This window comes from Photinus pyralis, unplaced genomic scaffold (assembly GCF_008802855.1).
Source record: "Photinus pyralis isolate 1611_PpyrPB1 unplaced genomic scaffold, Ppyr1.3 Ppyr1.4_LG8, whole genome shotgun sequence".
In the NCBI taxonomy this organism is placed as follows: domain Eukaryota; kingdom Metazoa; phylum Arthropoda; class Insecta; order Coleoptera; family Lampyridae; genus Photinus; species Photinus pyralis.
The window spans coordinates 29,611,354-29,638,018 of NW_022170819.1; the positions used below are offsets into that span (position 1 = coordinate 29,611,354).

General features: G+C 38.1%; 3 protein-coding genes across 5 annotated transcripts; 1 reads left to right on the plus strand and 2 right to left on the minus strand.

Annotated features, from left to right (window-relative positions):
- Window positions 1–1,102: 1,102 nt before the first annotated feature.
- LOC116177838 (polypeptide N-acetylgalactosaminyltransferase 5) lies at window positions 1,103–17,124 on the minus strand. 2 transcript variants are annotated; one of them, XM_031496971.1, is made up of 9 exons: window positions 16,519–17,124; window positions 16,110–16,334; window positions 12,518–12,684; window positions 7,803–8,121; window positions 7,576–7,753; window positions 5,783–5,963; window positions 4,800–4,939; window positions 4,515–4,748; window positions 1,103–2,791 (listed from the first exon to the last, which is right to left on the minus strand). In XM_031496971.1, exons 1-9 carry the CDS (start codon window positions 16,746–16,748, stop codon window positions 2,627–2,629), a joined length of 1,839 nt encoding a protein of 612 aa, XP_031352831.1. In that variant the 5' UTR covers window positions 16,749–17,124; the 3' UTR covers window positions 1,103–2,626. The 2 variants fall into 2 exon arrangements, with proteins under 2 accessions (XP_031352831.1, XP_031352830.1); XM_031496970.1 differs by lacking the exon at window positions 5,783–5,963 and adding an exon at window positions 7,320–7,500 and having other exon boundaries at window positions 16,519–17,123.
- A 1,654-nt stretch (window positions 17,125–18,778) lies between these two features.
- Window positions 18,779–21,087, plus strand: LOC116179670. Of its 2 annotated transcripts, none has more exons than XM_031499483.1 (6): window positions 18,779–19,003; window positions 19,878–20,097; window positions 20,148–20,266; window positions 20,316–20,564; window positions 20,614–20,655; window positions 20,859–21,080. In XM_031499483.1, exons 1-6 carry the CDS (start codon window positions 18,952–18,954, stop codon window positions 20,990–20,992), a joined length of 816 nt encoding a protein of 271 aa, XP_031355343.1. In that variant the 5' UTR covers window positions 18,779–18,951; the 3' UTR covers window positions 20,993–21,080. The 2 variants fall into 2 exon arrangements, with proteins under 2 accessions (XP_031355343.1, XP_031355342.1); XM_031499482.1 differs by having other exon boundaries at window positions 18,807–19,003; window positions 20,854–21,087.
- A 3,936-nt stretch (window positions 21,088–25,023) lies between these two features.
- Window positions 25,024–26,209, minus strand: LOC116178776. The gene is made up of 5 exons (XM_031498378.1): window positions 26,023–26,209; window positions 25,674–25,973; window positions 25,544–25,623; window positions 25,363–25,497; window positions 25,024–25,311 (listed from the first exon to the last, which is right to left on the minus strand). Exons 1-5 carry the CDS (start codon window positions 26,143–26,145, stop codon window positions 25,206–25,208), a joined length of 744 nt encoding a protein of 247 aa, XP_031354238.1. The 5' UTR covers window positions 26,146–26,209; the 3' UTR covers window positions 25,024–25,205.
- Window positions 26,210–26,665: the final 456 nt, after the last annotated feature.

Genomic DNA, 26,665 nt, shown 5'->3' on the forward strand with positions numbered 1-26,665 from the left:
CCAGTTGAGTGTAAAATGTGAATACTACCCCAAATTGTTATTACAGTCCAATACTGCACGCCGGCGTCCAAGCATTTTTGTTCCAATATAGCGAACACATACACACAGTTATAACGCTAATGTAAAACGTTGACAACTTAGCAAATTATAACTGTCAATTCTGACAGCCAGGTCCGTTGGTGACGTCACATATGACTTAAACTCGGGCAACATTACAAGTATAGGGATCGAGCAATCCTTATATTATATAGCATCCTTGGGTTTAGTCATAACTTGATTACACACAATGAGAGTGATTGGTCTGTAAGACTTGCCTTTGGAATAATTAAATGGATCAGTGGAAAGTAGCTACATAACCTATAAACACTACATACACGAAATCACACGCAGGTGGACGGGGGATCGAAGCAAGATTTAGGAAAAATATGTACTGTAATAATAACCACAATATAGAGTAGTGATTATGGTATCGTTCAATAGCAGTTTTAAGTTTTTTTTTAATGTGAAAATTTTAGGACAACAGAATGAATGATATGTATTTTGTATACGCATTTTATTGGAAATGGTCATTGGTAACGAAAGTGTCGGCAGCAACCTGGGTGTTCTGTGTTGGCGGGATGGACCAAAGGAAGGACTCGGGCGCCACCAAGGGTATACGGCCTTACCCCTGGTCAAGGGCGGCAGTAGCAGCGGCTTTGGGGGATCGCTCTCGGAAGCCTCGGGCAAACCCAACCGGAATAAACGGCAGCTCCAGGAATTCTAAAGGTCAAGCGGCGGCCGGCTACTGGTAAATGCTAAAACAAAATTAAAGTGCACAGCAATATTTTCCTAAGCGGGATCATATCTGTCGGCCTTCGGTTCTCCTATGGTTTTGAATAAGATTATCCTGCAAAAGTTCAAATATGGACAACGCCCACAGACAGTCTGGTCAATCAGGACAACTACCTGCTGCCCTTTAGGAACCTCCTTGCGGTCTACTACTCTCCACTACTCAGTGGTAATGCACTGGGTATTAGCCATACTGGTTTGGGGAAATTTTTAGCTTCGAGGGATAGAAGGTGCTCTACACTTTTTGCCTGAAATTTAATTTGAAAATACAATGTACTGTCAATTAGAATTTAATTTAGAATATAAGCTATGGATTGCACCACCACCTAGCCTATAAAATTTGGTACGTCGCAAATAAAGACAAAAAAAAATATATAAATATCTAACAAAGTTGGTAATTTTACACTAACAATAGTTGAATGGTTGTTTTACAATGTAACAAAATGCTTAAAACTAAATTATACAACTAAATGAGCCAAGAATACTTTCGATGTCGATATGTTTTAGTGGTAATTATTCTATGAAAAGGATGTAATAAAATATACAATCGTCGATTCAATCACACAAACTTGAATCAAATAAATATACACAACAAAAACGATTCACTAGTTTTTAAATAATCACAAAATACCAACAAGCTTGCAAATACTCGTCAACCGTCCAAAGAAATTTAGTTCGAGCTAAAATCCATGTTTCGGATGTTAAAACGTATGCAAGAAAAAAGTCACATCTAGATTTAAAATTACGGCGTTCGTAAGCATTAAGTACTGGTAAGTTGAGACAATCCGAGTTGTTGGGTTTTGATAATAAAAAAATAATCTAGTTTGAGAGTAGTACTTCACACATTGCTCCATTATGATATGCTACAATAGATAAATAGTAGTGAAATTTTCGACAAGATTTTCAATTTCAAACCATTTATGAGCTGCGTCTAAAGCTATATGTACAACCTGGCAGTACTTACTTGTAAATATTTTATGATATTTTTAATACATTTCTGAAGTCTTTTAGAACTAGGAAGAAATTTCGATCATGTAACGACCAGTTACAAACACTTCAGTTGGCAACGTTCGGTATGAAGATTTAAAACACAAGTGGAATGGTAAATAAATGACCAGTCATTTGAGCAAACACGAGTAAAGCTAAAGCAATCCTAATACAATGTAGTTCGACTTCAAGGATAAATGCGTTTGGAATGTTAAGAGTTTTCATTTTAAGCTCAAACCGGTTCTTATATTCTGTTACTAAAGGAATCTGACAACAGCAAACAAGAGTTTGGCACTATTTTGGTAATACCCTGTATATTCCTTTTTTAGTTATCGTTAAAGAAATTTACCATAATACTGATGAACTACCGAGCTTTTTGCAAAGAATTGTGCTACTTGAAATTATGGAGAGACATTCGTACAGGTCCCTTTAATAACAAAGTATATTCGGCAAAGATATGTATACTTAAATTGCCTACCGTTTGTTTTGAACACATTTTTAGTCGCTAATTATAAACAATAAAAAAGGGTCTTAGAAGTCTTCAGCCTTATTCCCCATAGTAGAAGAGTATGACTAGTAATAAATATGTGTAAATATAACAATTTCACCCTTGCCCACGCAGAAGAATGTGTTAACAAGATGCATAAAAATTTCATAACGCAGTAAAGACAAGCACAACACCCCCTATCGATTACTCTAGTAAGACAAAGAAAGAGAAATCCGTACGTATTAAAATTTAGTTAAGTTAATAACAGAGATATGTATGGTAGATCATAACTAACGTTGCCAACAAATATTAATATAAGTTACCCTATCTGTCGTTATTTACCCGATTCGCCTGCCACTTAAATTCACTTTTCATAATCCACTGTTGGCTTTTGCTAAAGTCACAAGCACGTAACAAAGGTAAGTTCATATCACTTTGATCCGGCTTCTGCAAACAACTACCCGTATTCACATGTTTGATTGTTTTATCCTGTAAAAAACAATAACCGTGAAAACATTATAGTAAAATTAGTGAACGATAAATAACTTCCTAGAGGATTGGTTATTTTCTTAATGTTAATGAAGTCAATAAGCAGGCTAAGTCTTAAATTAGTCAATCCTAATAGCGTTTGAACTTTACGTAAAATTAAAATAAATGGGGTGCAATAATTTTGTGCACATTCACGAGTTTCCATGCGTTTTGGGAACGATTCCAATTTGTGACAGTTTTTGATTTGGATTAAGCAACTCAATTCGTGTGGACAAACGAATTTTACTTTCACGAGACAATGAAACAAAAATTCACCATGTACATAAGAAATTTTATAGGAAGCGAGTACCGCCCTGATTAGATTCATCCCGCACTAAAACAGCACACTTTAAGGGTTTTATCTGTATACGAAGGAGACTTCCAATTCTGTAGGAGAGGGAAACCAATCTTTATATGAAATTATTAGTTCACAGGTACAGCAACATTCAAGATTAATTATTGGTTCCGTTACAGTACCCCCTCCTTGTTTTTAAAAGCGAAACAGATGAGATTTGAAAAACAACAAACTAAAAATAAACGACAGCTTATCCCTAAACGATCTCTAAAAAATCAAATTCTACCCTTTAATTAACGACTCTAGGCAGGAAGGTACAAAGGGCCTGAATTTGAGGCATAGGTAAGCGTGCACCCTGTTCACCCTCCTATGGTAATCCAGGATTTCTGTATGCATGGCTTGGACTTCTAATCGATTTTCCTTCATTTTTCACATTTCTCTTAACTTGATCAGCTCTAATCTTCTTTTCTAATTGAATGTTTTTCACTTCCTCTTGACGCAATTTCTCCATCGTTTCCTATTTTTTTCTCGTTTTTATCCTGATCTTCTTGTAATTCTCTCCATCATGCGGGCCAGTTCCTGGATTTCCCCTAGTGCATAGCTGACTTGCGGTTCTGGTACCTTGTCTTCCTCAGCATCACTAGCTTTTTCTTGACCTGCTGTGGGTTGATGACTGGTCTCGCTCCCTTCAGCATTCCCCTCTTGCAATCCGTGACACCCAAAGCTGTCTTGACTTTCTTGGAACAACAATTTTCTAATTTCAATGAGCTTTCTTGTATTTTATTTCTTTCTTCAACTGCTCTTCTAGTAGGCTTCTTAAATCCTAATCTCATATATAACATACAAAAAACCTACCTTGGTATCCTCCTAAATTACAACGATCAATTCAAAAATGTCAATAACTTCCACAAAATATAAGAATTCCGAAATCCCTTTATAAAAAATCCTACACTGCCACTGGTTTATTTAGAATCTATTACAAACTCCTAAAAAAATCATAGAAGTCGAACCCCTTCCATACAAAAATCTTACACCACCACTGGTTGTAATAATATTCAATTCTAATTCCTCAATAACCATTTCCCCAAAAACGTCCGAAAACCGTGGCAATTAAAAAATGACCAGAGTAAATGCTAATTGTGCCCCACGTTGGGCGCCAATTTGTAACAGTGGTTGGCCAGCCCCTGAACAATTTGATTGTTTAACGCAAAATGTCCACCCTGATTTGTAACCACGGTTGGCGCATAAAAGTCTCTGTTTGTGAGAAGCGTGTTCACAAAATATGAAACAACTGAAAAATAGTGGTCCGAGTTCACACGACTTAAGAGAATTTCCAGCTCTCTTAAGGTAAGTTCATAAATTGGTATTTGCTCAAATATCGTAACTAACCTCGTCGTCATACACCCATGCTTGATTGCCTCCCATGCCGTGGCACCGCACCAGCTTCACGGGTCCATACCTATTGCTAGCGTCCAAGCAGTTGTCATCGGACATAATCTGTTGTCGTTTGGTGTAGGCGAAAATTTGATTCCCCCCTAAATTGTGACAGTAGGTCATTCCTAGGCTTTCGCCCGATTTTCGACCCATCGTATCCAGACACGATTGGGTCTCGACGTTGCGAATCTGAAAAATGGCGGTCAGTTGCTAAAACAGCAGAGGCGCGCGCGCGCTTACATCTCCCAAGTAGAAGTAATCTAAAGGCATTTGTGATTCCGGATAAATGTTCTCCAAGTACCATCGGAAACTTTTACACTGCAACCGTTCACGCAACTCTCTTCTGGGACTCACGTCGCCGACCGGCACACTTCTCGCACCTAGGTTTGATAAAATCGTATTTGTAACTGAGTAGATATGTTGAGTGATATATTAATAAATTTATGGATCATACATACTGTTGTGTAAAGCACCTTAAATAAGATTCGACAACGTTATTTCAATTTTTAAGTGCAAATCTGGTGGGTTATTTACGAATTAACACAAAATTGGTTTCTTTTACTTGAATTTGTGTTTCAGTATTTGTTTTTCCTTTTGGAAATGTTTGTAAATGCGTAATTTTTTTTTAATTTTATCACTTTGTAATTGTTCGATTTAGATAAGGTGTTGCAAGTAAGGTATATATGGTCAAATTTGCGTGTTTCTAAAAAGTTTTATTTGGTCGTTGCGATAAGAAGTTTTTTATCAGACGAAATTTAATTAACGCACGTGTTTTATCGCTGAGAAAAGATGCAGGTGTTTTACGAAGATGTGCGCGTTCTGTCGAAGGTGGCGTTATAGGAGTCTAATTGTTGCTGGCTTAGTGACCGTTTGCCATTGCATTTTTTATTTGGCGCCCAACGTGGGGTCGAAATAGTTTCTAAATAACTTAGTTATTTGTGGGAATATTAAGAAAGAATTGTAACATATTTTCTCTACTCATTAAATTTATGGTGAGTAATCACGCCTGAAAGATTCAGCTTCAAGAATTTGTTAGCATAAACTGACAAGGTGATCAAGTACGTATGATCCATAAAGGAAAATTACTGAGACAAAAAGTACAAGCCGATTCTCTAATGACTAATGAAAGAAGGATTTGCGGGTAACTTTAACATTTGCAAGCAACATTAAGGAAAGCGATTTGTGTGACTAATTGTTAAAAAGAACTAAGCACTAATAAAGACCTGGGTTAATATTATAGTAGAAATTTTTCCATTCATCAAGCCAAACTTCGGCAAGTCGGGCATTGTTGTGATTGACGATGCGACTGGTACCCCCGGGAAACGAGTAGGGCGTCGACTTACGAAACACGTGGCCGACGTGCGAGCATGTCGCTATCTCCAGTATACCCCCACACATCCACACCTACCCGGCATTTAACGTGCGGTTAATTTTTTTTTCACACACAGCGACAGACAAAATAAGTCATTATTTTTCAATTATTCTACATATTTTAATGAACTTGGCTTTGCTGTTTCTCATGGTCTGTTCATGTCTGAGGTCACTAAAATACTTGCAGATGAAAGGGACAGAATGTAATGCACACATCCACTGAACCCTCTTACCCACAATCCCACTTACCTACAAAAAACTTCATTTTTTGGTCTCTGAGACCATGATTAATAAGATCATAAGACTACCACAAGGTTAACAAAATGCCCTTCTAGTAAAGGCAGTGTAGCCAAGTGTAAGAATCTGATGTGCGCATGCGCAGACTGCGCAATGCCAACTTTAGATGCTTCTACTACAGAAAAACAGCGCACTTAGCAATGGCGTTTTGGAAAGTACTGAGAAAATACGCTAAAGTTGCTCGCTTTAGGGCAAAAATCATTTTACTTGTTCGTATTTGTGTAGGTTATGCCAGGTTTTTTGTCCATAAAAGGTTTTCCTGGTATCACCTTGTTGTAATTATTTGTTCTTGTCTTTTCTTACGCACAGAATCCTACATTTTATTCACTTTTCGATTGTGTCTCACTTCCCAATTAAAAAAACCGCCTAGTATATACGCCGTAGGACGACCTATTCTTGTCACCCAGTTCTAGTCGGCTGCTACAGAGATTCGAAAGTGCCGCTAATTTTCTTCGAATCATATTCTGATGACATTTGGCATCATTGTTGACCATGTAAAGTTAAGGTGAGACGGACTATAGTAAATAAAGGTGAAGAAAGAGGTTTGACATTGCCATATTTTACGACTTAATACTATTATTATTATTATTATATTTTCCTTTATTTCCTTTTCTACTTTTAGCATTATAGCATTTCTTTTTTAACCACATTTGTTTCAAATAACTTTCATTGCATACTTTATACCATATTGAGATAAAAACTGCATATAGCAATGTACACGCTTGGCCATGGAGTATAATGCAGACGCATGAGAGGCAGCAAAGCAAGGATGAAATGAATATAGAATAATTGTACGTCATGCTTTGGAAAAGCATTAAACAATAATCTGTTAATACAATTAATTCTAGTCATGATAACCACCCTGTGTCCGTAATTTTAGTAAAATTAATGGAATCCAAGATTTAGTAGAATATGTTCCATGTTAATACAAAAATTGTGTAAACAATAACAATTAAATAGCTACGACACTTCATGTTATAAAAGCACAACTTTGACGATACATGATTATAATAAGCATATTAGTAATATCGTTGGATTAATACAGTAAGCGTAAAATACTTGTTACTGCAAAACTTGAAAGCAACACCAAACCTGGATTCATCGCATAATAGAAATCTTTCCATTCGTCCATCCAGACTTCGGCGACTCGGGCGGCATTATGGAGGACAATTTTTGAAACGCCGCCGGGAAATGTATATGGAGATTTATCTCTGAATACGTGTCCGACATGAGAACATGGAGCAATTTCTAATACTCCTCCGCATTGCCAAACCTATTTGTTTACATGTTTAACTCCAATTATTAAATAGACACAGGGGGGATTTTATTCAATGCAAAGGAAAGTTACCCTAAAGCTCATCTCCAGATTTTCTCCGCCCCAAATATCCATGCCTTCGTCGTACGACCCCAGCTCGTAAAAGTACTCCTTGTCAATGGAAAACAATCCGCCCGCCATTGTGGGCGTGCGCAAAGGTGCCGTTCTATCGCCGCCTCTCCTGTCCATTTCACGCTGAGGCACTCGATACCTAAACAGCGAACAGTTATAATTGCGCCTACGGTGACGAGCAAACTGACCATCTAAAATTCAACTTCCAATTGAATCCGCCCCACGTCATGTCCGACGCGGTGATGTACTCGAACGTTTCGTCCGAGATGACGTCGATGATCGGGCAGACGACCGTTTTGCGATCCTCCGCGATTCGCGACAGTAGCGGTTCTAGCCAGCCCTCCGTGCATTCGCAGTGGGCGTCCAGGAACGTTATCACCTGGCCCGTCACGTGTTTCGCGCCCAAAAGTCTCGCGCGAATTAGGCCCGAACGTTTCTCCGTTCGAAATACATATACAGGAACTGGTAGTTTCTTAACGTACTGTTCTAACGTGTAACCTAAGTGATCTGGAAAAAGAAAAATACTAATTAGGATTATTGACTTTTGAAGAACCCTGCCCCCTTAAAAATAAAGGCAAAGAAGAACAAAAATAAGAGGAAAACATGGAGAACACACTGGAAGGAGTTAGGAGGAAATAACAAGTGTGGCTAAGGCACAAATAGATAAAATCAAAGAGAAGATGATGAATCGGCAGATAGGAGGATTAAGGGAAGAAATGAGAAGGGAAGAGAAATGGAATAAGGGAAACAGAAGAACTTATAGAAAGAGTAAAAAAATGAGAAAAAATAAAGAACAACATAACGATAAAGGGAGTAGTGATGGAAAAAGTAACAGAGAAAGAGAGATAGAATGGAAGAATGGCTAAGAGAAAACTTGCAAGTAGAGGCGAATGTAAAAGAGACGAGAACTGATGAATGCGCACGGGGGGGGGGGGGGGGGTATAGACACAAACAACAGAAGAACAGAGAAAACCGAATACAGGGATACAAGTCAGACGAGTGGAAAGGGAGAGAAAGAAAATGAGAATGGTAATGATATACACAGTTATGGACAAGATACATGGTGGAGTTGGGAGACTAGAGGAACAAAGAGAAGAAATAGGGGGGAATACAGAGGAGTTGAATAATATATAGAGTATTAAAAAAGCAATACGTAGAAACAAATAACTGAAGGGAGGGGAGAGAAAAAAGAAAGGACTTGTGAGAAAAACAGTCTACAAAAGAAAGAAATAGATATAAAGAAATTATGAAGAATTGTTGTTTTGGGTCTGGTTGCCTGAAGTAATGACGGATCGTTAATTCCTAATCAAATGCTCATTTCAATTCTTTTAATTAATCTGGTTGAGTTTCTTTAGGGATAAACACGAAACGATTATTGCGTGTCTAGCTTGTACGCCAGTAATTTGTTTATTTGCTTCATTGTAAAAAGATTACGTCTTTTGTTAAGTTTGACTATCATTATCGTTATCCATTTTGTTTTGTTAAAACAGTGCAGATTTAATTTTTTGGGCACTTCGTTTATTTTTATAAAAGTTTGATGTAATTATCTAGAGATAATAAAAATGTATTTATCAGGAAAAATTGGTTGTTTCCGTAAAAAAATGTTTATTTTAAATAAGATCATTCCGCGTCAAGTTTGCCTACGTGACTAAAAAGAGGGTCCAGACTCCAGAGGGTGGAGTTTTCGGGTTGTCGGGTTACCATGCTCCGTTAATTGAGGGAGAATAGAGGAGAAAGAAGTGAGAGAACAGAAACAAAAGCACAACAGAAAATGTAAAGACAGAAAGAAGGAGAAACAGATTGAATACGAAGAGAAAACCAGGGAAACAAAAACAGAAAAGTATTTTTGGAAGGATTACAGGCCCATTTGCCTATCATCGTTTCTTCTAAAAACAGTGGAGAAGCTGGAGGATGCATATATAAGGAATAGGGTACTGGTCCTTAGACCACTACATCCATTCCAAAATGCTTTAGAGCTGGTACGTCTACAAAGATCGCTCTAGTCTCGTGCGCAGATTGGAGAAGGGAATGTCTGCCGGGTGGTAGCCCTAGGAGTATCGTTCGAAGACGTTAACTGGGTCTGACCAGGTCAGTGAAATATTTGGGAGTCATCATAGATTCCCGCGGGACCTGGGAGAAAAAGACCACTGCATTTCTATGGACATGTAGAAGGGCTTTTGGTAGTACATGAGGCCAGAACCCTCGACGGGCGGACGACCAACGGTAGTGGTGAAGTCAGTGCCAGGATTAAAAGGTAGGTGACCAGGGGTCAGTTGCAACAAACAACTCGACTCCTGGGCCTTTTTAACAGAGCCCATTAGAAAATCTGGGTCTTCTAAGCAGGTTCTGTGGCGAGATACTACTGAGCATGTGGTTTGTCACTGTGACGCCTTGTTCAGAGACAGACATTAGCTCCTTGGCGAGAGTTATGTGGAACCAAGGAGTGTGAAGCACCTTCCTTAGGCTAAACAGGATGCCATCCTTTATTGGGAAGAATGGGCTCTGAACCTAGTTGCGAAAGAAAGGGGGTAGGCACAATGGGCCTGTGGTAGTGCTGCCTGGTCGGGCTCCCCTGTGAATAAATAGATAGAAACAAGGTATGGAAAGGAGAGGGTTTAGCCGAAGAATGGAAGGAAAGGATCATTGTGCCGATCTTCAAAAGGAGGAGTAAAGATTGTGTGGGAAATTATAGGGAAATTACTATAATGATTATGGCGTATAGAAAGATTAGAAAGAAAAATGGAAGAGAAGAGGATTTTGGAGGGACACACATGGGTTTCAGAAAAGGGATGCGAAACAATCGACTGCATTTATGTGTTACACATAGTGGGGGAAAATGAATTGGAAAAAAGGGGGGAAAACGTGCCTTTTTCATGGACTTAAAAGGCAGCGTTTGACAGAGTGGAAACGGGAGAAGTATGGAAGATAGGAAATTTGACAAGGAGTTAAAGGACAGAATCAAAAAACTACATGAAGAGACAAAGTTGAAAGTAAGAATAGAAGGGATGCTCATTTAGCCGAACCTTATTTAATCTACAGTGATATTCATGTAGAAGTAGACATAGGGATTTCCTATAGGAATTTCCTATGTCCACTTTTACATGATAAAACGTCTCCTTAAAGACGCCTAATTTTATGCAACCAAAATAACTTCTTGAAACAAATAAAGATCTCGCTGGCATATTAATTATTATTGAATCTTGTTGCTTTGGCTTCACAGAAAATAAAAATAAATTCTCTTAAGCTCCTTTAACTGTTATCGGCACTATACCAATTGGAAATATTAACTTTTTCTTTAGTTGAATACATCGCACACAAACCGAAATTAGAATAGGGAAGTCAAAGCGATAATATTCAAATTAATTATTATGACAGGCAGATCCTCATTTGTTGTAGGTAGTTACTTTGCTTGCATAAAATTAGGCGTCTTTCAGGAAACTTTTTATCATGTAAAAGTAGACATAGGCAATTCCTATGGTTACTTCTACATAAATATCACTGTATACTTAAGCGACATGGAAAAAGTATTAAGACAGAGCCAAGGTGTAGGGATAGTAGTGGACAGAAGGAAGATTTAAGTCCCTGGCATACGCAAACGACGTAGTGCTCATAGCAACAGAGTTAAGTCGAAAATGATGAGATTTGGGAAGGGGAGTGGAAGAAAAAGAGAGTTGCAAAAAAACAATGTGGCAAATGCGCAGATGTGAAAATTAAGGAAAAAGGAGGCTGAGGATGAGACAAAGGGAGGAATTATTGGAGAGAGGCGGTTGATGGGGGGGGGGGGGGGGTAAGATTTGAGGAAAGGGACAATAGAGAAAGCGAATTGGTTTGAAAACGAGGATGACGCAAAAGGAATGTGAGAAGAACAATTACAAAACAAATGAGTACGGACATGCTGAAGTCGAAAGGAGGAGAGGAGTAGGAGAAAAGATGGAAAATGAGCTAGCAAAAAGGAATCTGGATGCGCAAATACAACAACAGAGGGTGAAGATAGAGAGCGCACACGGAAACGGCCCAATAAGGGAGTGGTTACCAAAATATTTGTGGGAAGTAAGAAAAAATATTAAAACAATAGCGAGATTCAGATGCGGAAAATAAGAGAGGGAAATAGAGATGACAAGAAGAAAGAAACTGTAGAATTGAGGAGAAGAAGAAGAGGACATAGTAACACATGTTATAGAACAGTACAAAGGTGGAAGTGGATGACCTAGATTTTAAAGAAAAGAAGGTGAAAAAGCATTTTACTTTTATTTTGTTATAAGTTTTATTGTAAAAAGTTTTGCCAAGCCGAACAAAAAATAAAAAGATTCACGACGAAATAATTACTTACTGACATTTATTGTGTGCACTTCCCACGTTTATTTCTACTGATAGGACTTGTTTGTCAGAAAAAAACACCACGCCAAATTTAGATCAAGGACCCCATTTTAATTGGATTTTGAAGTCGTGTTTTTAAGTTTCAGCTCATTTAAATAAAGAGAAATGAGACATTTGTAGTAAATCCAAAATAAACATAATGAAGCATAAAATTATGGGTCAAGTTCAATTCTACTCACAGCTTGCCTGACATACAATAAAGAATGAGAATTAATCATTTCCTAAAGTTGCAATAATGCAAGTGTATCGAGTCATTTATGTTCTGCATGCGATTATAGAAAATCGCAATTACAGGAAACGAGGTGTGACGCAAAGCTAATTAGAAAAGAATATCTCGAAAACAAATTAGTTATGAAAGCAGGAAACATTACCACATGCCATAGTATCTTATCAAGATTAATTCAAAAAAATAAGAAAGAACACAAGCGTAACAAAACAATGGAATCTTTGCTAATCACTCGATTAAATAGGGTATAAAAGTTTCTTCTGAACACGACCGGCGCGGTGATTATCAGTAGTTACAAACCTCTTTCGCTCGCATCGTCCACCAGAATAATTTCCTTAAGAAGTGGTCGTGGTGAACGGTTAATAACGCTCCATACAGTTCGGAGCAACGTCGACCAGGCTTCATTGTGGAACACTATAACTATCGATGTTGTCGGTAGCAATTTGGGGAGCTTCTTTTTCAGACACCTGTCAAAATAATTTGCATCACATTTACATTACATTAACTGCATCAGGAAATGAAATGAGCCATTAACATTTATAATTAAAATGCAAAAACTAGTCCAGTTTCCTTTCCGTTGTTCAACCTAGATATAGTCCCCAAAATTAGATTACTTGCTTATTAGTAACATCCATTTAGACTAGCATCTAAGCTATTAAAAATTATTCGAATCTCAATGCGTCGAATAATAAACAGAAATGTCTCACAATGTAATTGACCATGAAAATATTGTTTCACAACTTTTAAAAAGCGTAAAATGGAAGTAGGCGCTGATCAAATAACAATTTTTAATTAAATTAAAACAATAACCACGTTATCAGCGCCCACTCAAATGAATTTTACGTTATACCTATTAAAAAACTTTCTTTACCTCCACAACATATGGTAACCATCCTCGATGACCGATGAAAAATATCACTTACTACCAAAAATTGATATTGATATTAAACACCCACTTAGAAATTGCACTCTGTAACTGCAGTTGAAACCACGACCTAGCCATTAAGTCATAGCAAAATAATAGGCTGCAACTCGGGCTGCAAACATCTATCCTCTCTCTGAGCAAGTTTGATGAACCCCTCATTGTTGGACCTTGTCGTGGTTGTGAGACTTGAGTGGTTCACTGATTAAGGGGGTGTGTAACGCCATGTTCTATAATGGGAAGGAAACCATTCAAAAGAATAAAAACCGATTATATTATTATATAGGCTCGACCCTGTGTATAACGGCCCCAAGTGAGAATCCAGACCGTGTGAGGCGACCCGTAATAGCGGATGAACGGATCCTGACAGTTGAGTTACCTGAAGTGGCGACATTTGGAGGGCTAGTGGCAGCAGACTGACTAGCTGAAGGTATGCCGTTTTCGAATAACCTATCTCGAAGCAAAACCACGCCTCTTTTCTGCTACCCCTCTAGAAGCTATATTCTCCTGGCGTCTTGTTGGGCGCCGTGGTGGCTCGGGAGCTGGGAGGACTAAATTTCACGCATCTGACATGAATACTCACACAAACACACCCAATAAACCAGAGGGAGTGTCCCAGGATACCCCTCAAACTCAGTTGTAGGTCACCGAGCCTCAGCACGCAAAACCACGAAAGCGCATCTCTGGCGCTGGACGGAAGAGAAGAAAGAAGAAGGCCAGTCACCTCCAAACCATCAGAGGAAGGCCCCTATGCCTGCAAATCCAGAAAATCTGGCCAAAAGTCAAAAAATACAGTTTCTGGGGACTTTCAAATTAATAATTTGGTAGCGTAGGTTACTAGTGTACACCTTAAATCCCGCTGAGAAAACACGTTTGTACGTTAGCCCGAAACCAAAGGATCAGTTCAAAACTGACCATTGAGAAGCATTCCCCGGCATTCATCACCTAGTCATAACAGCCAGAATTTTTACCTGCTCTTTATTAAATAGAAAGTCGTAGAGTGATCTAATGTTCGAGCTGTAATAGCATCGTCTTCTGACGGTTAGTAAAATAAGCGTGCAAAAAATTAGAAACAAAAATTTTTCATAATTTCTATCCGCCATATTGGATCCTCCATTTTGGTTTTTAAAAATTAACGTCAGATTTGCAATTAGCGGGTCCAAAAACTCCACTATACCGACTTTCATTTAATTATAATAAAATTTCGTCATTTATGTCCGCCATATTAGATCTGCCATTTTGTTTTTAAAACATCTAAAATCAGATTCTTAATCAGCGCGCCAAAAAACCACTACTACACCAACTTTCGTTTAAAAACAATTTTTCGTTATTTTTATCTGCCATAGTGAATCCTTTGTCCACTTTGTTTTTAAAAAATTTAACATCAGATTCGCAATAAGCGCGGCCAAAAACCCCTACTACACCAACGTTCATTTAAAACCAATTAATTAGTAATTATCCGTTATATTGTTTTTCAACATTTTAACCTCAGAAGAGATTAACGCGCCCAAAAACTCCATTATACCGACTTTCATTTAAATACAACAAAATCTGTCATTTTTGTCCGCCATATTAGATTCGCCATTTTGTTTTTTGAAAATCTAACATCAGATTCTTAATCAGCGCGCCCAAAAACCCGGATATATAATTTTAGAAAAATCACAATAGCTTCACATTTTGGTTAGCTTTTCGGGATTTGGAACCACTGTGCGGCGCTAAAAACTCATATACTGAAAAAACGAAGAAAGGGTGCGAGCGACCTTTGATCGATTGCTTGAACTTTAACTTGATTCGTAAGGTCACCATCAGGAGGCGAGCGACCGGTAGAGCTTCATATTGACCTGCTTTTAAGATCGCAACCAGGTGGCGAGCGACCTTGTACTGGCCCTATATAGTACCTAATGCCCTTTGAGCTTCACCTCTACCTACTTCCCAAAGTCAGAACGAAAGTGCCGAACAACATTTGAAATTCACCTTGACCTACTTTTCAAGGTCACCTCCAAGAGAAGTGTCCGTTACACTTCACCTTGACCTATTTTCCAAGGTCGCCGACCGACTCGTGGGGCTGAACGAATCAGCTTAATTCGCTCGGTGCCATTTTGTGGGTGTTTTGTAAATCAAAATAGATAGGGAGGGACTCATCCGGAGAAGAGTTTTAAAGAAATTCGGTTTGGGACCACCAATGCGTGATTTTTAAGGCACTCCCGGTCGAGCCGCGGTAGTGCTCGTTAGCTAATTGCGAATAATCAAGAAGAGATTCGGTTTTAAGTGTCGTATAGTTTTTTCTACATCAGGAAATGCAAATGACGTGATTTTCGCTTCGTAGTCAGAGAGTTATGAACCAGGAATTATAGATATGATGTTAACATTAGATCACAGCATTATTCCGACATTATGCACTTTGCTTTGTAGTCCTACTCATCTCTGAAACGCAACCTATGTCCCTAGACGAGCAGAACAAACTCGATGTCATCCTCAAACACTATCGAAAACGCCCTATTTTCCCACTGGAAATTTGTCCTTTTTCTTAGGTATCAGGTAAGCTCCACCCATCTAATTTTTAATTTACTGCTGTTTCTAAAGGCCGACGCGCACTTAGGCGCGGCGCCGCGCCTTTTTCGCTCACATTAATTTCATGCGTCGATACGCCGCGCCGCGCCGCGCTCAAGTGAGCGTTTGCCTATTTTAACCAATTTGAGCGAAAAGGGCGCTCCGCCACGGGTAAGTGCGTGTTGGCCTTAATGAGTAACAAATTAGCACGTTGATTCCATACCCAACGAAAAACATCTCGACCTTGAGATCTCTGAAATAACCGGAGTTCATGCATTGAATCAAATATAATTTATACGAAAACTTGACCAAATAAACGACACACCCTGTATAATGTTTGTGTTTTCCGCATGTTTGCACATGTCATTGCCCTAAACCCGCCTATATGTACATTTCCAATTTTCAAGTACCTGTACTTACCCATCCAATCGTACATCGAGTAGAGATCGATTCAAAGATATTGAGTCACTAGCCATAAGATTAAATTGATTGATTTTAAATTTCTCTTTCATTAACGCTTCTTTCTCTGGAGGGATGTGTACAGCCTTTCCATTTTCGCCCGGCTTCCCAGGCACACCGGTCACGGTCGGTGCAGGTCTCCATCTTTTTAATTCCGATGGTTTGTATGTCGCCGCTGTTTTTATACTGAAAACAAACACGTCTTTACGAGACAGCCTGTAGATTTGGCACAGAAAAGTAAAGTCCATCAAAACAATAAACAATGGCATAAAAATACAATGAATCATAAATTCAGATTAAAATGAGATCACAATAATAAGGATTTATTAACTTCAATTCAAATGTCTCGCATTCTTAAACCTTTAAGTACCTTCGATTATCGTCCCTTTTATTTAGATGATTTTCGCCAACGTCCTTCTCCTCGTGAGTAACTGCAACCAGAGCCTCGGCCACTTCAACGTCGTACTCGCCTGCCTTTTTACACGTACCGCCGAGACACTCGGAATAAAGCGATAATATAATAACGTCGATCAAAAACCAAACTAAGGACGTTAACAGCACAACCCGACACGTGTGTATTCTCAATTTACCGTGAAACATTTCGTTTAATTTAATATGTACAACTACAACATTTAATAGAAGTTTAAATTATAAAATCACTATAAAGCAGATAGATTTATATCACAGACTGGAGAAACTTTTAGTACGACTATTATTATAATTCGTTCGGTGAAGTTTTAATAGAACAACGAAGGCCGTTTACTTCAAAAATAAAAATTCTAAATATGTAAGTGAAATATTGAATAAAATGATAACTTTTCCTTAATTTGCGGTTATCTAAAAAATTGAAAATATTAATGCGCTTACATTACCGGTTATTACTTTACAATTAATGCCTATTTAATTCTAAACAATTTAGAAAATGATAATACATTTTATACGTCTCATACACGTCGCACATTCTCTGATGTACGAAAAATCAGTTGTCAAAGTTTTGTGTAAACGAGGCAATATTCATACCGCGCATGCGCATCGCGGACTTTGAACATCTTTCATACCGGTGAACAAAATTTATACACATGAATGTATACTATACAGGGAGTGGCGTTAAGAGCGAATGGACGGACCATTACGAGATATTTGGAGTAATTTATTTATTCGAAAGAAATGCGTTCTCTGTGTGAAGTTTTGGAGCAAACACTTTTTCTTTTTACTTGTCATACACCGCCTACATTGACAAATTATACTAAAACACAATTAGAAAAATATTAATATGGTACACTGATCAAACTTGATCTACCTACATAAAATATTAAACAAAGCAGTGTTGCTACTCATCTCCACACTCCTCAACACTTCTTATGGGCTTTTGCATCGACAAATTTTAATCGCTTTAGCGTAGCTTAAAATCTATGGCAACGATTATTGCGACAATGGTTACCATGGATTTTAATCTTAAACGGTGCAAACGGCCATTAGTTCTTCAGTCCGCTCAATCCCCGAAGCTGTTGAACCGGCTTGATGAGTAAGCCGGAGAGGTTTGAAAAATCTATACAATTATCAAGTACAACTGACTTTCCTCACCCTTCTTTTCGCTTTATCCAAGATACCTATTACAGTCTAGCTCCAATAGTGGCAGCTAGCATTTAGGCGAGGAATTGTTATTTTCTTTCTTTCGATAGGTGCCACTCTAGCTTTAGCTGCCAGCAAATGAACCTCTTTTCCTTGTGCTATAAGGCAAAACACAACTGCTGCATAGGCATCTTTAGAAGCACCAGCAAATGTATGTAAGTCCTTTGAATGTAATCCTTCAATCATGGTTTAACGAGGAATCTCAATTAAATCGTGTACCCAACTTTTAAACTTGTCTGCTGTCTCATCTTCTATTTCGACAACCCATGGAATATTTCTCTCCCACAATGAGCTGTATTCTATATTGGATCAAAAACCTTTTGAGTCATTGCCAGTAACTTTCTTTTTGTTACGACCATATTTTCTGTTTCCAGCTTTATCAAATTTGGGTTTATCGTTAAAATATCTCCACTAGGGTACCACGTAAATCCAAGAACTCCCACACTATCCTCCCCTATCTCCCATTTTCTGCAAAACTCCCACCCTCTCAATTCGAATTGTCTTTCTGCCATTGCATTGGTCGATTCTTTAATAATATACAATTCTTTACTATCTGTCACACTTGCAATGAAGTTGTCAACTTTTGGCGAGTTTTCCTATAGTGTTTTTTTATAACGAGCATCTGAGTGCTTGATTAGAATAGCATGAAGAGTAGAACTTGTGCCCCCCCCCCCGTCGCATTTTCTAAAGTTTAATTTGGCACTACTAAAGGCATGCGTATGCAAATCTGAGACCAATTGGTTGTCGTATGTAAAAGTTATGCACGTTTTACTTTCAAAAACAGCATCTCAGGAAATTATTCGGGGGGGGGCTTTTAGACCGCGAAATTTGATGGCCGTCTGGCACACCTTCAAGGTATAGGCTACCTACTGCAAAAATTCCAGGACTATAGGACCATTCCCCTAGAAGTAGTTCGAAACGGCAGACGTGGGTCCGCGGACGGACGGAGGGACAAAACGCAAACAATAGCACATTTTTTTTAATTCTTAAAAATGCGCTAAAAATCGGCATGTACGGAATTCAAATAATTAAAACAAACGCCGCCGAGATTTCAATGCAAATCTCCAAGGCTCCTGGCAACAAAAACAATAACACCGCGACAATTAAAATATAAGTATTTAATTAGTCTATTAACGCCGCTAACTAGTTCACATTTTACCACACGTAAAACATGATCGGTTTAATTTTTTGCCTACAGATATTACTGTCGTTTTCAAAATCGTGTAAGTGTTTGCATAGAGAGTAGTTTCGTAGCTATAAATGTATGCCCACTTTACTAAAATTTGGAGTTTTACGATTTTTAGCGTTTGGCCTTTGTGCTCAATTTTAATGATTTGTGGATAGCGCAAAATCAACACGGTATCGGAAGGACTAAAAAAGCGCTTGATAGTACAAAAAAAACGTTGTGGAGAAAGGAAGAGAAAATGTGTTCTTGGGAAAAATTCTTATAGTCTGCTAGGGGAAGCATTGTTTCAAACTGTAACCTACACATAGTTTAATTATTGACTTTGAAATAATTTAGTCAGTTTTTATTGGGTAAACATAAAGTAATTACCAATCCGTTATAATCCTGAAAAATTTGGACCCCTACAGTTAATTATTTTCAGAGTTTTGGAATTTTTGGAACATTTCATTGCACAAAATATCATTGCTCATTTAACTTTCGAGGGAATTAGTACCAATACCATGATTTATGAATCTCAAAGCGACACGTTCGCACTTAATTCTTAGAATTTTTTTTTTATCTAATTCAACAATTTCTATACCTAATACCATTTTTCTTAAAGATTTAAAATAGCCTCAAACAATTACCTTTGTCTCTCTCAAATAAACGGAAAACTTAATAAATCACATCGAAACTGTCACATTTGCATTAATGCGCACCTTGATAACAAATAAAATTGAGGTACGAAAATTTCTTAATCTAACAATTCCAAGGAATCTCTTACCATTTATATAGAATATAAACGAATACAACCTTGACTGCACGCTCGATTTGAAAAAATGTCTTACCACAAAATACAACGTCCTAACGTAGGCATCAGAGCTTTAGGGTCCGTCAATAATTACTTAACGCCAATTTATAACAATTCTTAGATGATCCAGACGTCTGCAGTCACAAAGGCGAGATGATTTACCATTTGCTCGGATGTACACCAGTCAAAGAAAAACCGTCCGATCCTTGCGCTTCAAGATTTGTTTGTCCCACTGGAAATATGACAGATCCGAGTGGCTGTTTGGCATCCACGATGGGGGTGGAACAAACATCAAGTCGAGGTAACAACTCGTGCAACGGGGTTTGCCGCTGCATGGAGGAGTAATTATGGTACAGTATCAATCGACCCTTTTTAATTTATGCTTCTTCAGAACACTTGTGACGTGCCCAATTTTGAAGTGTCCCGAGTTCAACCGAGAATACTGTCCCAGTGGCTGTTATAACGGTTACGACATTGACGGGTGCTGCTCAACTGGACATATTTGCCTAAGTAAGTTTGCCTTTAATAACGTATTTTATTTTCATCATTCCTTCGGTAGGTCCAAGGAAAGATACCCATGTCTGCAGAGTTGATGGATACGCCTACAAAGAGGGGCAGAAGTTTTTCCCCTCGGACTCGTGCAAGGTGTGCGTTTGCCACAAGGACTTTAAAGGCAAATACGTTGAACCATTTTGTAAATTTCTTTCTTGTGAAATTCGTGATCAATTTTCGTATCAACTAAGTAGGAATTGCGCCCCGGTTTATAAAAACGAGAGAGCTCTCTGTTGCCCGTACACTTGGCTGTGCCGTGAGTATAATTAATTACTAAAGCGTAAGCTCTGATACTCTACTTTTAGCAAACACGGTACCCACACTGCGTATGAAAGACGAAGATTATGGTACGTACACTACGCGGTAAAAACGTTAGGCATCATAAACGATTGAATTTCCCGTCAAATATTAGACACTTTTTTCCTGGGAACATGATTGCAAAAGGCAATGATCGCCAGTCAATCATCATATCGTTGTCATTCGAACCCCTTGATAGCTTTAAGATCAGTAGATAATTAATGATGTACCTGCTGAGGTCGTTTCAGGACAGAAATGTGTTTTTGGGAGTCAAGAAGCAAGCGGAGTCGTGTTCTGTTCAACTGTCGTACGAAAGAACGAACGTTTGCGCATAAAATGTGTCTGCCAATTGCCACCTCTGTACACTTGCCGGGTAACGCACTCTGAGAGTATTTACCAACGTTTATGAAAGCACTGCAGGATTAATGACTATGCACTTATGTATTGGTATATTCGGTTAATTAAAGAGGTTTCTGTCTGAAGATCTGTCTAGATCCCTGATGTGACCAACAATTCCACACAGGTCCATTACTCTTCCACGCATGATCTATCCAACACTTAAAATCCAGCGGAGTTTGGTGGATGACGGCGACGGCGGTCCTTAGTCCGAATCTGAGTAAGTATAGCGGGTTGGTTATTTACTGTCGGACCCACAACCAACTCGACCTTGATGTACAATGGAAAACTGCCTCTGATGATTACCAGATATCGGCTGGATCGAGGATTGAGAACGGTTGTCGCTTTCAGTTGAAGACTCCGGAGAAAATGTCGAAGAAAACGGCTCGTTGGGGTTATCGTGTTGTTATTGGCCGAAACGTTATACTTTTTTCGTTTCCAGAAAATGTGATTTTCCTCTCTAGTGAGGAAAGTAAAAAAAAACAATTGCTGCGTTAACCTTAATAATGACATTTAAAACTGAAACACCCTATCTAGATTGGTATGTGTCAAACTTCATTATTGCATACGATAATTTTTCAATTTCAATTGTAGTTTCAGAAAAAAATTATGTGTAACACTTGAGAAGAAAGTGTTTTTCAACTCTCGTTCAATTTGACTTTGAACCCGAGTTGAAAAAATCCATTTTCTTCTCTAGTTGTACAAATAACTATTACTTACATCAATATAATGTCCAACATTTGTTTGCGAAGACACTTCAGAACCTTGATATTTTTTACAACTTTAAAATCCTACTTTTATTACATTAAAACTTTACGCTCTAGTTATACCTACCTAACCTACCGGGTCTTGTCTACAACTTTATAGAAAATCAGTAGGTAGATGTATACAGTGGACAACTACCAAAAAATATAGCAAAGAGTCTTGCTTCTAAAATACATAAAGAATCGACTTTTGTCTTTAATATCATTATTATATTGTCTACTAAGTATAGGTACATGCAAATCGTTCACGATTATAGGTAGTTTTTACTTATTTTCTAGAAATCCAATTTACTTAAACGCACTTCGTAGGTAATACGCTTAATGGATTATTATTGATTTAGTAATTTTTTGGTCCTGTGCATTATTTCGTTACAGGTTCTTCTTTAAAATAGACGCAAAACGTGTTGAAATGAACAGAAAAGTGTTCGTCTTAGTTTCTGTGTGCATCGTCAGTTTTAATTCAGGGAGCAACCCAATCATTTCGGAAAGTGGTGAACTTGATTCTATAGAACTTTGCTTGTCCAATTTAATTGAAACGGTTTTCGAAAAGGACTCGACCGTTTACATAGTAACGAATGGCACACTAAATATTTCATTTCCAGTGGTACCAAACCCGCTTGTGATCATAGATGTTTCAAAGCCATTTACAAACTCAACTAATGTGTACGGAGGTAACTATGTGGTTTTTGCGTATGACCTTACTGATCTAATAGATATGTTGGGTGTGATGGTCATAGGCAGAGCGTGGTTCTGGCGCTACTATGAAAAAAGCCATTACATACTAGTAACACAATCAACCCAAATCTCATTCAAATTTAAGGTACTTTGGAGGTACTTTATGTTAAGGGTCTTCGCGGTAGCTTATGGTCCGTCAAATCTAGCTTTATACCAGACTTTTCCATACACCTACAGGAATGATTGCGGGGAAGAAATGAGAGAAGGACGAAAGCAGAATTGCTCACGGCCCATTGATATCATACGCGAATACAAACAAGATGTCATCAAAAATTACCAAAAATGCCCAGTTGTTTCCAATTTGCTCCAAAAGAATAGAAGTTCTCACATGGATGATATGATGAAATTCGCTGCAGCAGTTCTAAACGAATCTCTCCGCGCAAACATACGCGATCATCAAAACAAGCCGCCTAAAAGAGCAAATGCGCTCAGCTACAGCATGAAATTAGATTATGTTACAACAGAATTCATCGCGAAAAATGAGCGGATACAACAGACCATAAGTCTTCTGGAAACTAACTTTGTATGGCTCGTTTCACTACCGGATCACATGTCGCAACTCAAAGTTCTATTGACTATTTTCCAATTTGAGGTGTGGATTATGTTTATTTGTGGAATAATGACAGCTTTAATAGCATGGTGCGCATTCCACAAAATAACCAGCTCAATCCACTCATCAAGAAGTATTTTCATGGCTATCTTATCAATTTCAATTTTTGGAAATGCCAGCTTTACTCCTACAAGAGTAGCTGTTCGATGCTTCTTTGTTTGCTTCATTTTCTATTCGGTAGTCATGCAAACCGCCTTTAATGCCAATTTAATTAAGAAACTAACGGTCCCGCAATACGAACAAGGTATTGAATCCGTGGAGGACATCGCTGCCGCGCATATTCCAGTCTTTTTAAATGAAGACGACGAAATTTACCTGTACAAAAATATCACCGACGGCATACGGGAGAATTTAATCCTCAAGCCTCAAATGAAATTTTTTCCGGTATCCCACTTGATTGAGAATCTGCCCGGTAAAAAGGAGATTGCAGTTCTGACGAGGACCACCAGCTACCTCCAAACCGATGCGAATCTTATGCAGAAGATTAGAGCCATTTATAATTCCTCCTACACCAAACCGATAAAATTCGCCTTCTACGGACTGGAGGGACACTACCTCTTGAACTCTGTGAACTGCATCTTAGGCATCATAAAGGAATCTGGGTTGCATGCCAAATGACTAAATGATCTGAATGAGAAGTACTTCACCAAAGATGACAGTGAGACAGAGACATCCACCGTTGTGCTGAGACTGCACCATTTATTACCAACGTTTGTGATTTTAGGGATGGGCCTGGTGATCTCTTTTGTAGTATTTTTATTGGAGATGACGTTGCACTCTTAAAATTGTTATATCGTCAAGTTTTTGTGTTTCAAATTAATGATTTTACGCAGATCATTAAGAAATGTCGATACCTTTTTCACTGTGTGATAATATAGGCCATTTTTGACATGAAACGTTGATCTACTCTTTGTACCACTATTGAGCTTCAGCCTTCAGGTTCAAAACAAAACACTTTTTATTGCACAATAAACTATAATAATTAGCAAACGTTCTTTATACTTGAGATAGGTCCTTCAACATTCAAGCAACGAAAAAAAATTCCTTAACTACCTATACGTATATTATCACTGATTATAATTCTCTAAGCAACGCGATGGCCCCCAAAATAGAAGTCTACCTTTAGCTCTTCCTTTAAAATTCCTTCAAAGAAAGGGTAGCACGACTAGTAAATAACTATTTCGTCTATCCATGTATATATTCCCACTTGTTATAGCCGGTCGAAGTAAGTATTAGCATGAATTGAATATGCGAACAAGTCGAAGAGAAGATCGTCAACAATGAACATGACTGTTAAAAAGCACCATGTCATTTCATCGAATTTAATTTGTACATCGCCGTTAAAGCTGTCGTCGTGATCGCCTGCATCGTTCAAACAATCTGTGGTATATGAACGTATGCGCATGATGCAGACAAAGACAGCTGAAGCAGAGCGAGGACAAAAGATAGATGGGGTGACGTACTCGCGGACTGCGGAGACGGGTAAGCGATAAATAACACATGGTGACAGCGCAGGTTTGCCTTTTGTTTTTTTTTTATTATCGGTAATAAAGCTAAGTGCACACGCGACGTAAAAATAGGTAAGTATTGGATTTTTTACCAATCGGTAACTAAACGCGAAACATAAGGAAACCTTTATAGCTATCAGCGATTATAAAGCAAGATGAAGTTCTAAAAACCATCTGTGGGTAGTTAGTGCAACTACAAAAATCATAATTTTGTATCATACACCAAAGCAAAGACTATCCTCATCCAAAGATAATACTAAAATGATTCAAAAACAGCAATAGATTTATTGAAATGTTTTTTTCTTATAATTGCACTTCAAAATTTACCTTTAAATTTTTATAATATTGCCATAATAAAGTGCTGGTATTCCGAGAGAATCCCAGACCTCATAGAAAGGTGGACCTTTTGCACAATACACATTTATTTAGCTTTCAGTACAAAATATGATAATATAAAAACTTTATTGGACATTGCAGATGTAGTTCTGCTCATTTCTCATTATTCCAGATTCTTACAGAACACTGACCCATAATTGACATTGTACCTCCTCACAATTTTACACCAACTGCCAGTAAAAGCTGATTTGTTACAGTTCGGGCTTTATATTACATAAATTGCACGATAATTGATACATCAACAAAGTCAATGCGCTTCCAATTAGTTGCTGATGATACATTTGCCTTAACTCAAACCTAAAAATGTTATATATTTAGAAGACAGTTTTGGCAATCACATGCAACTACCCCATATTTACAAATAAGTGTCTCGCCGAATCCTGACACTCTGACAGTGCAACTTCTACAGAAGTATAATTAAGCTCGCGTCCCCACCTTTGTGATGCTTGCACCAATGCGTGTGCAACACGTTTATTGCGATAACTAGAAACAACAATTTACACTCCAAGGATCATCAGAAGTTTATCACCTTTTTTGTACAGCTAATCTGTGCAACCAGATAGAATTTTCGAAGATTAAATGGCGTGACAGCGCCACTGTACCAATTATCTAAAATAAATTGGTAAAAAATCTGTATGCGACACGTTACACGAGTATACTGTGCGTTTAAAGTTTCCCATATCGAGAGGTTCCTTGCAATCTTTAATGTCGGCAATGATCCGATATGATACATCTTCGGGTCGCTGCATAAAAAGGAACGGTTCGCATGCCTCTGCAACCCAACACTGCAACGGTTTTTTACCTTGCATTAATTCAGTCGCCTTAAAGAGATACGAGGTGTAGACGGTCACGTAAATTATGCCCAAAACTAATGGAATGGAGAAGAAACAATACAGTAGAGGAACGTGGAAAAAAATAAATAAAACGGCAGCCGACATTACTATTAATTGGAATGTTATCTGCAATGGTATTACTAATTGTGGGGCGAGGAGTTATGGGAATATCTACTTCTCTGGTCAAACCGTTGCGCCAAGTGGTAAATACGTTTGATAAATAAGCACCGCGAACAAGCTCGTGTACAGCATGAAAGTCGGTCGGTTTATATTCTCGTATTATAATAAAACAGGTCATATTTGTATAAAATATAATAAAATTGAGGTTATGTTGTGAAATACAGGTTATGTTAGTGCGACTGTGGTCGCATTCAATTAACCCATTCTAAACATATAACGGTCGATCAAAAATGAGTTGCTGTCGAGTGTCGAGTCGCCTGTGGAAGTTCAAATTTCATGTATAGTGGGTTGGGTTGGTAGAGCAGCCTCGGCTGAAACCCCGCCCACTTAAAAATAAAGGCAAAATAAATAAAAATAAATATGTAAACAAACATTCCAAAGGTGACTTAGCAAAATCTACAGGCACTATACCTATTGTATTGGGACAGTGGCAAAAACTTATCATACTCTCCCCCTCCCCCCCCCCTCGCGCCGTTGTGCTTCAGCAATAAATGTTAACATTTAAAACAATTCAAGCACAACCAAACTTTTCATCATTAATTTCTATTCAGTTTAAATACACCAAACTATCTGTGTAGAACCAAATGTCCACAATTTAAGCAGCAAGCTTATTCATAGATGACAGAATATCGCAAAAC

Excerpts from the sequence above, each read along its gene's own strand:
- LOC116177838 (XM_031496971.1), bottom strand. The coding sequence starts at position 16,748 with ATGTTTCACGGTAAATTGAGAATACACACGTGTCGGGTTGTGCTGTTA. Across the intron at positions 7,754-7,802 it reads TGGAAGTTGAATTTTAGATG|GTATCGAGTGCCTCAGCGTG; the intron begins GTCAGTTTGCTC and ends TTCGCTGTTTAG. Across the intron at positions 4,749-4,799 it reads ATTACTTCTACTTGGGAGAT|ATTCGCAACGTCGAGACCCA; the intron begins GTAAGCGCGCGC and ends GCCATTTTTCAG.
- LOC116179670 (XM_031499482.1), top strand. The coding sequence starts at position 18,952 with ATGATCGGTTTAATTTTTTGCCTACAGATATTACTGTCGTTTTCAAAA. Across the intron at positions 19,004-19,877 it reads ACTGTCGTTTTCAAAATCGT|ATGATCCAGACGTCTGCAGT; the intron begins GTAAGTGTTTGC and ends AACAATTCTTAG. Across the intron at positions 20,267-20,315 it reads AACTGGACATATTTGCCTAA|GTCCAAGGAAAGATACCCAT; the intron begins GTAAGTTTGCCT and ends TTCCTTCGGTAG.
- LOC116178776 (XM_031498378.1), bottom strand. The coding sequence starts at position 26,145 with ATGACCTGTTTTATTATAATACGAGAATATAAACCGACCGACTTTCAT. Across the intron at positions 25,498-25,543 it reads AGATTAGCTGTACAAAAAAG|TTATCGCAATAAACGTGTTG; the intron begins GTGATAAACTTC and ends TGTTGTTTCTAG. Across the intron at positions 25,312-25,362 it reads CACTTATTTGTAAATATGGG|GTTTGAGTTAAGGCAAATGT; the intron begins GTAGTTGCATGT and ends TAACATTTTTAG.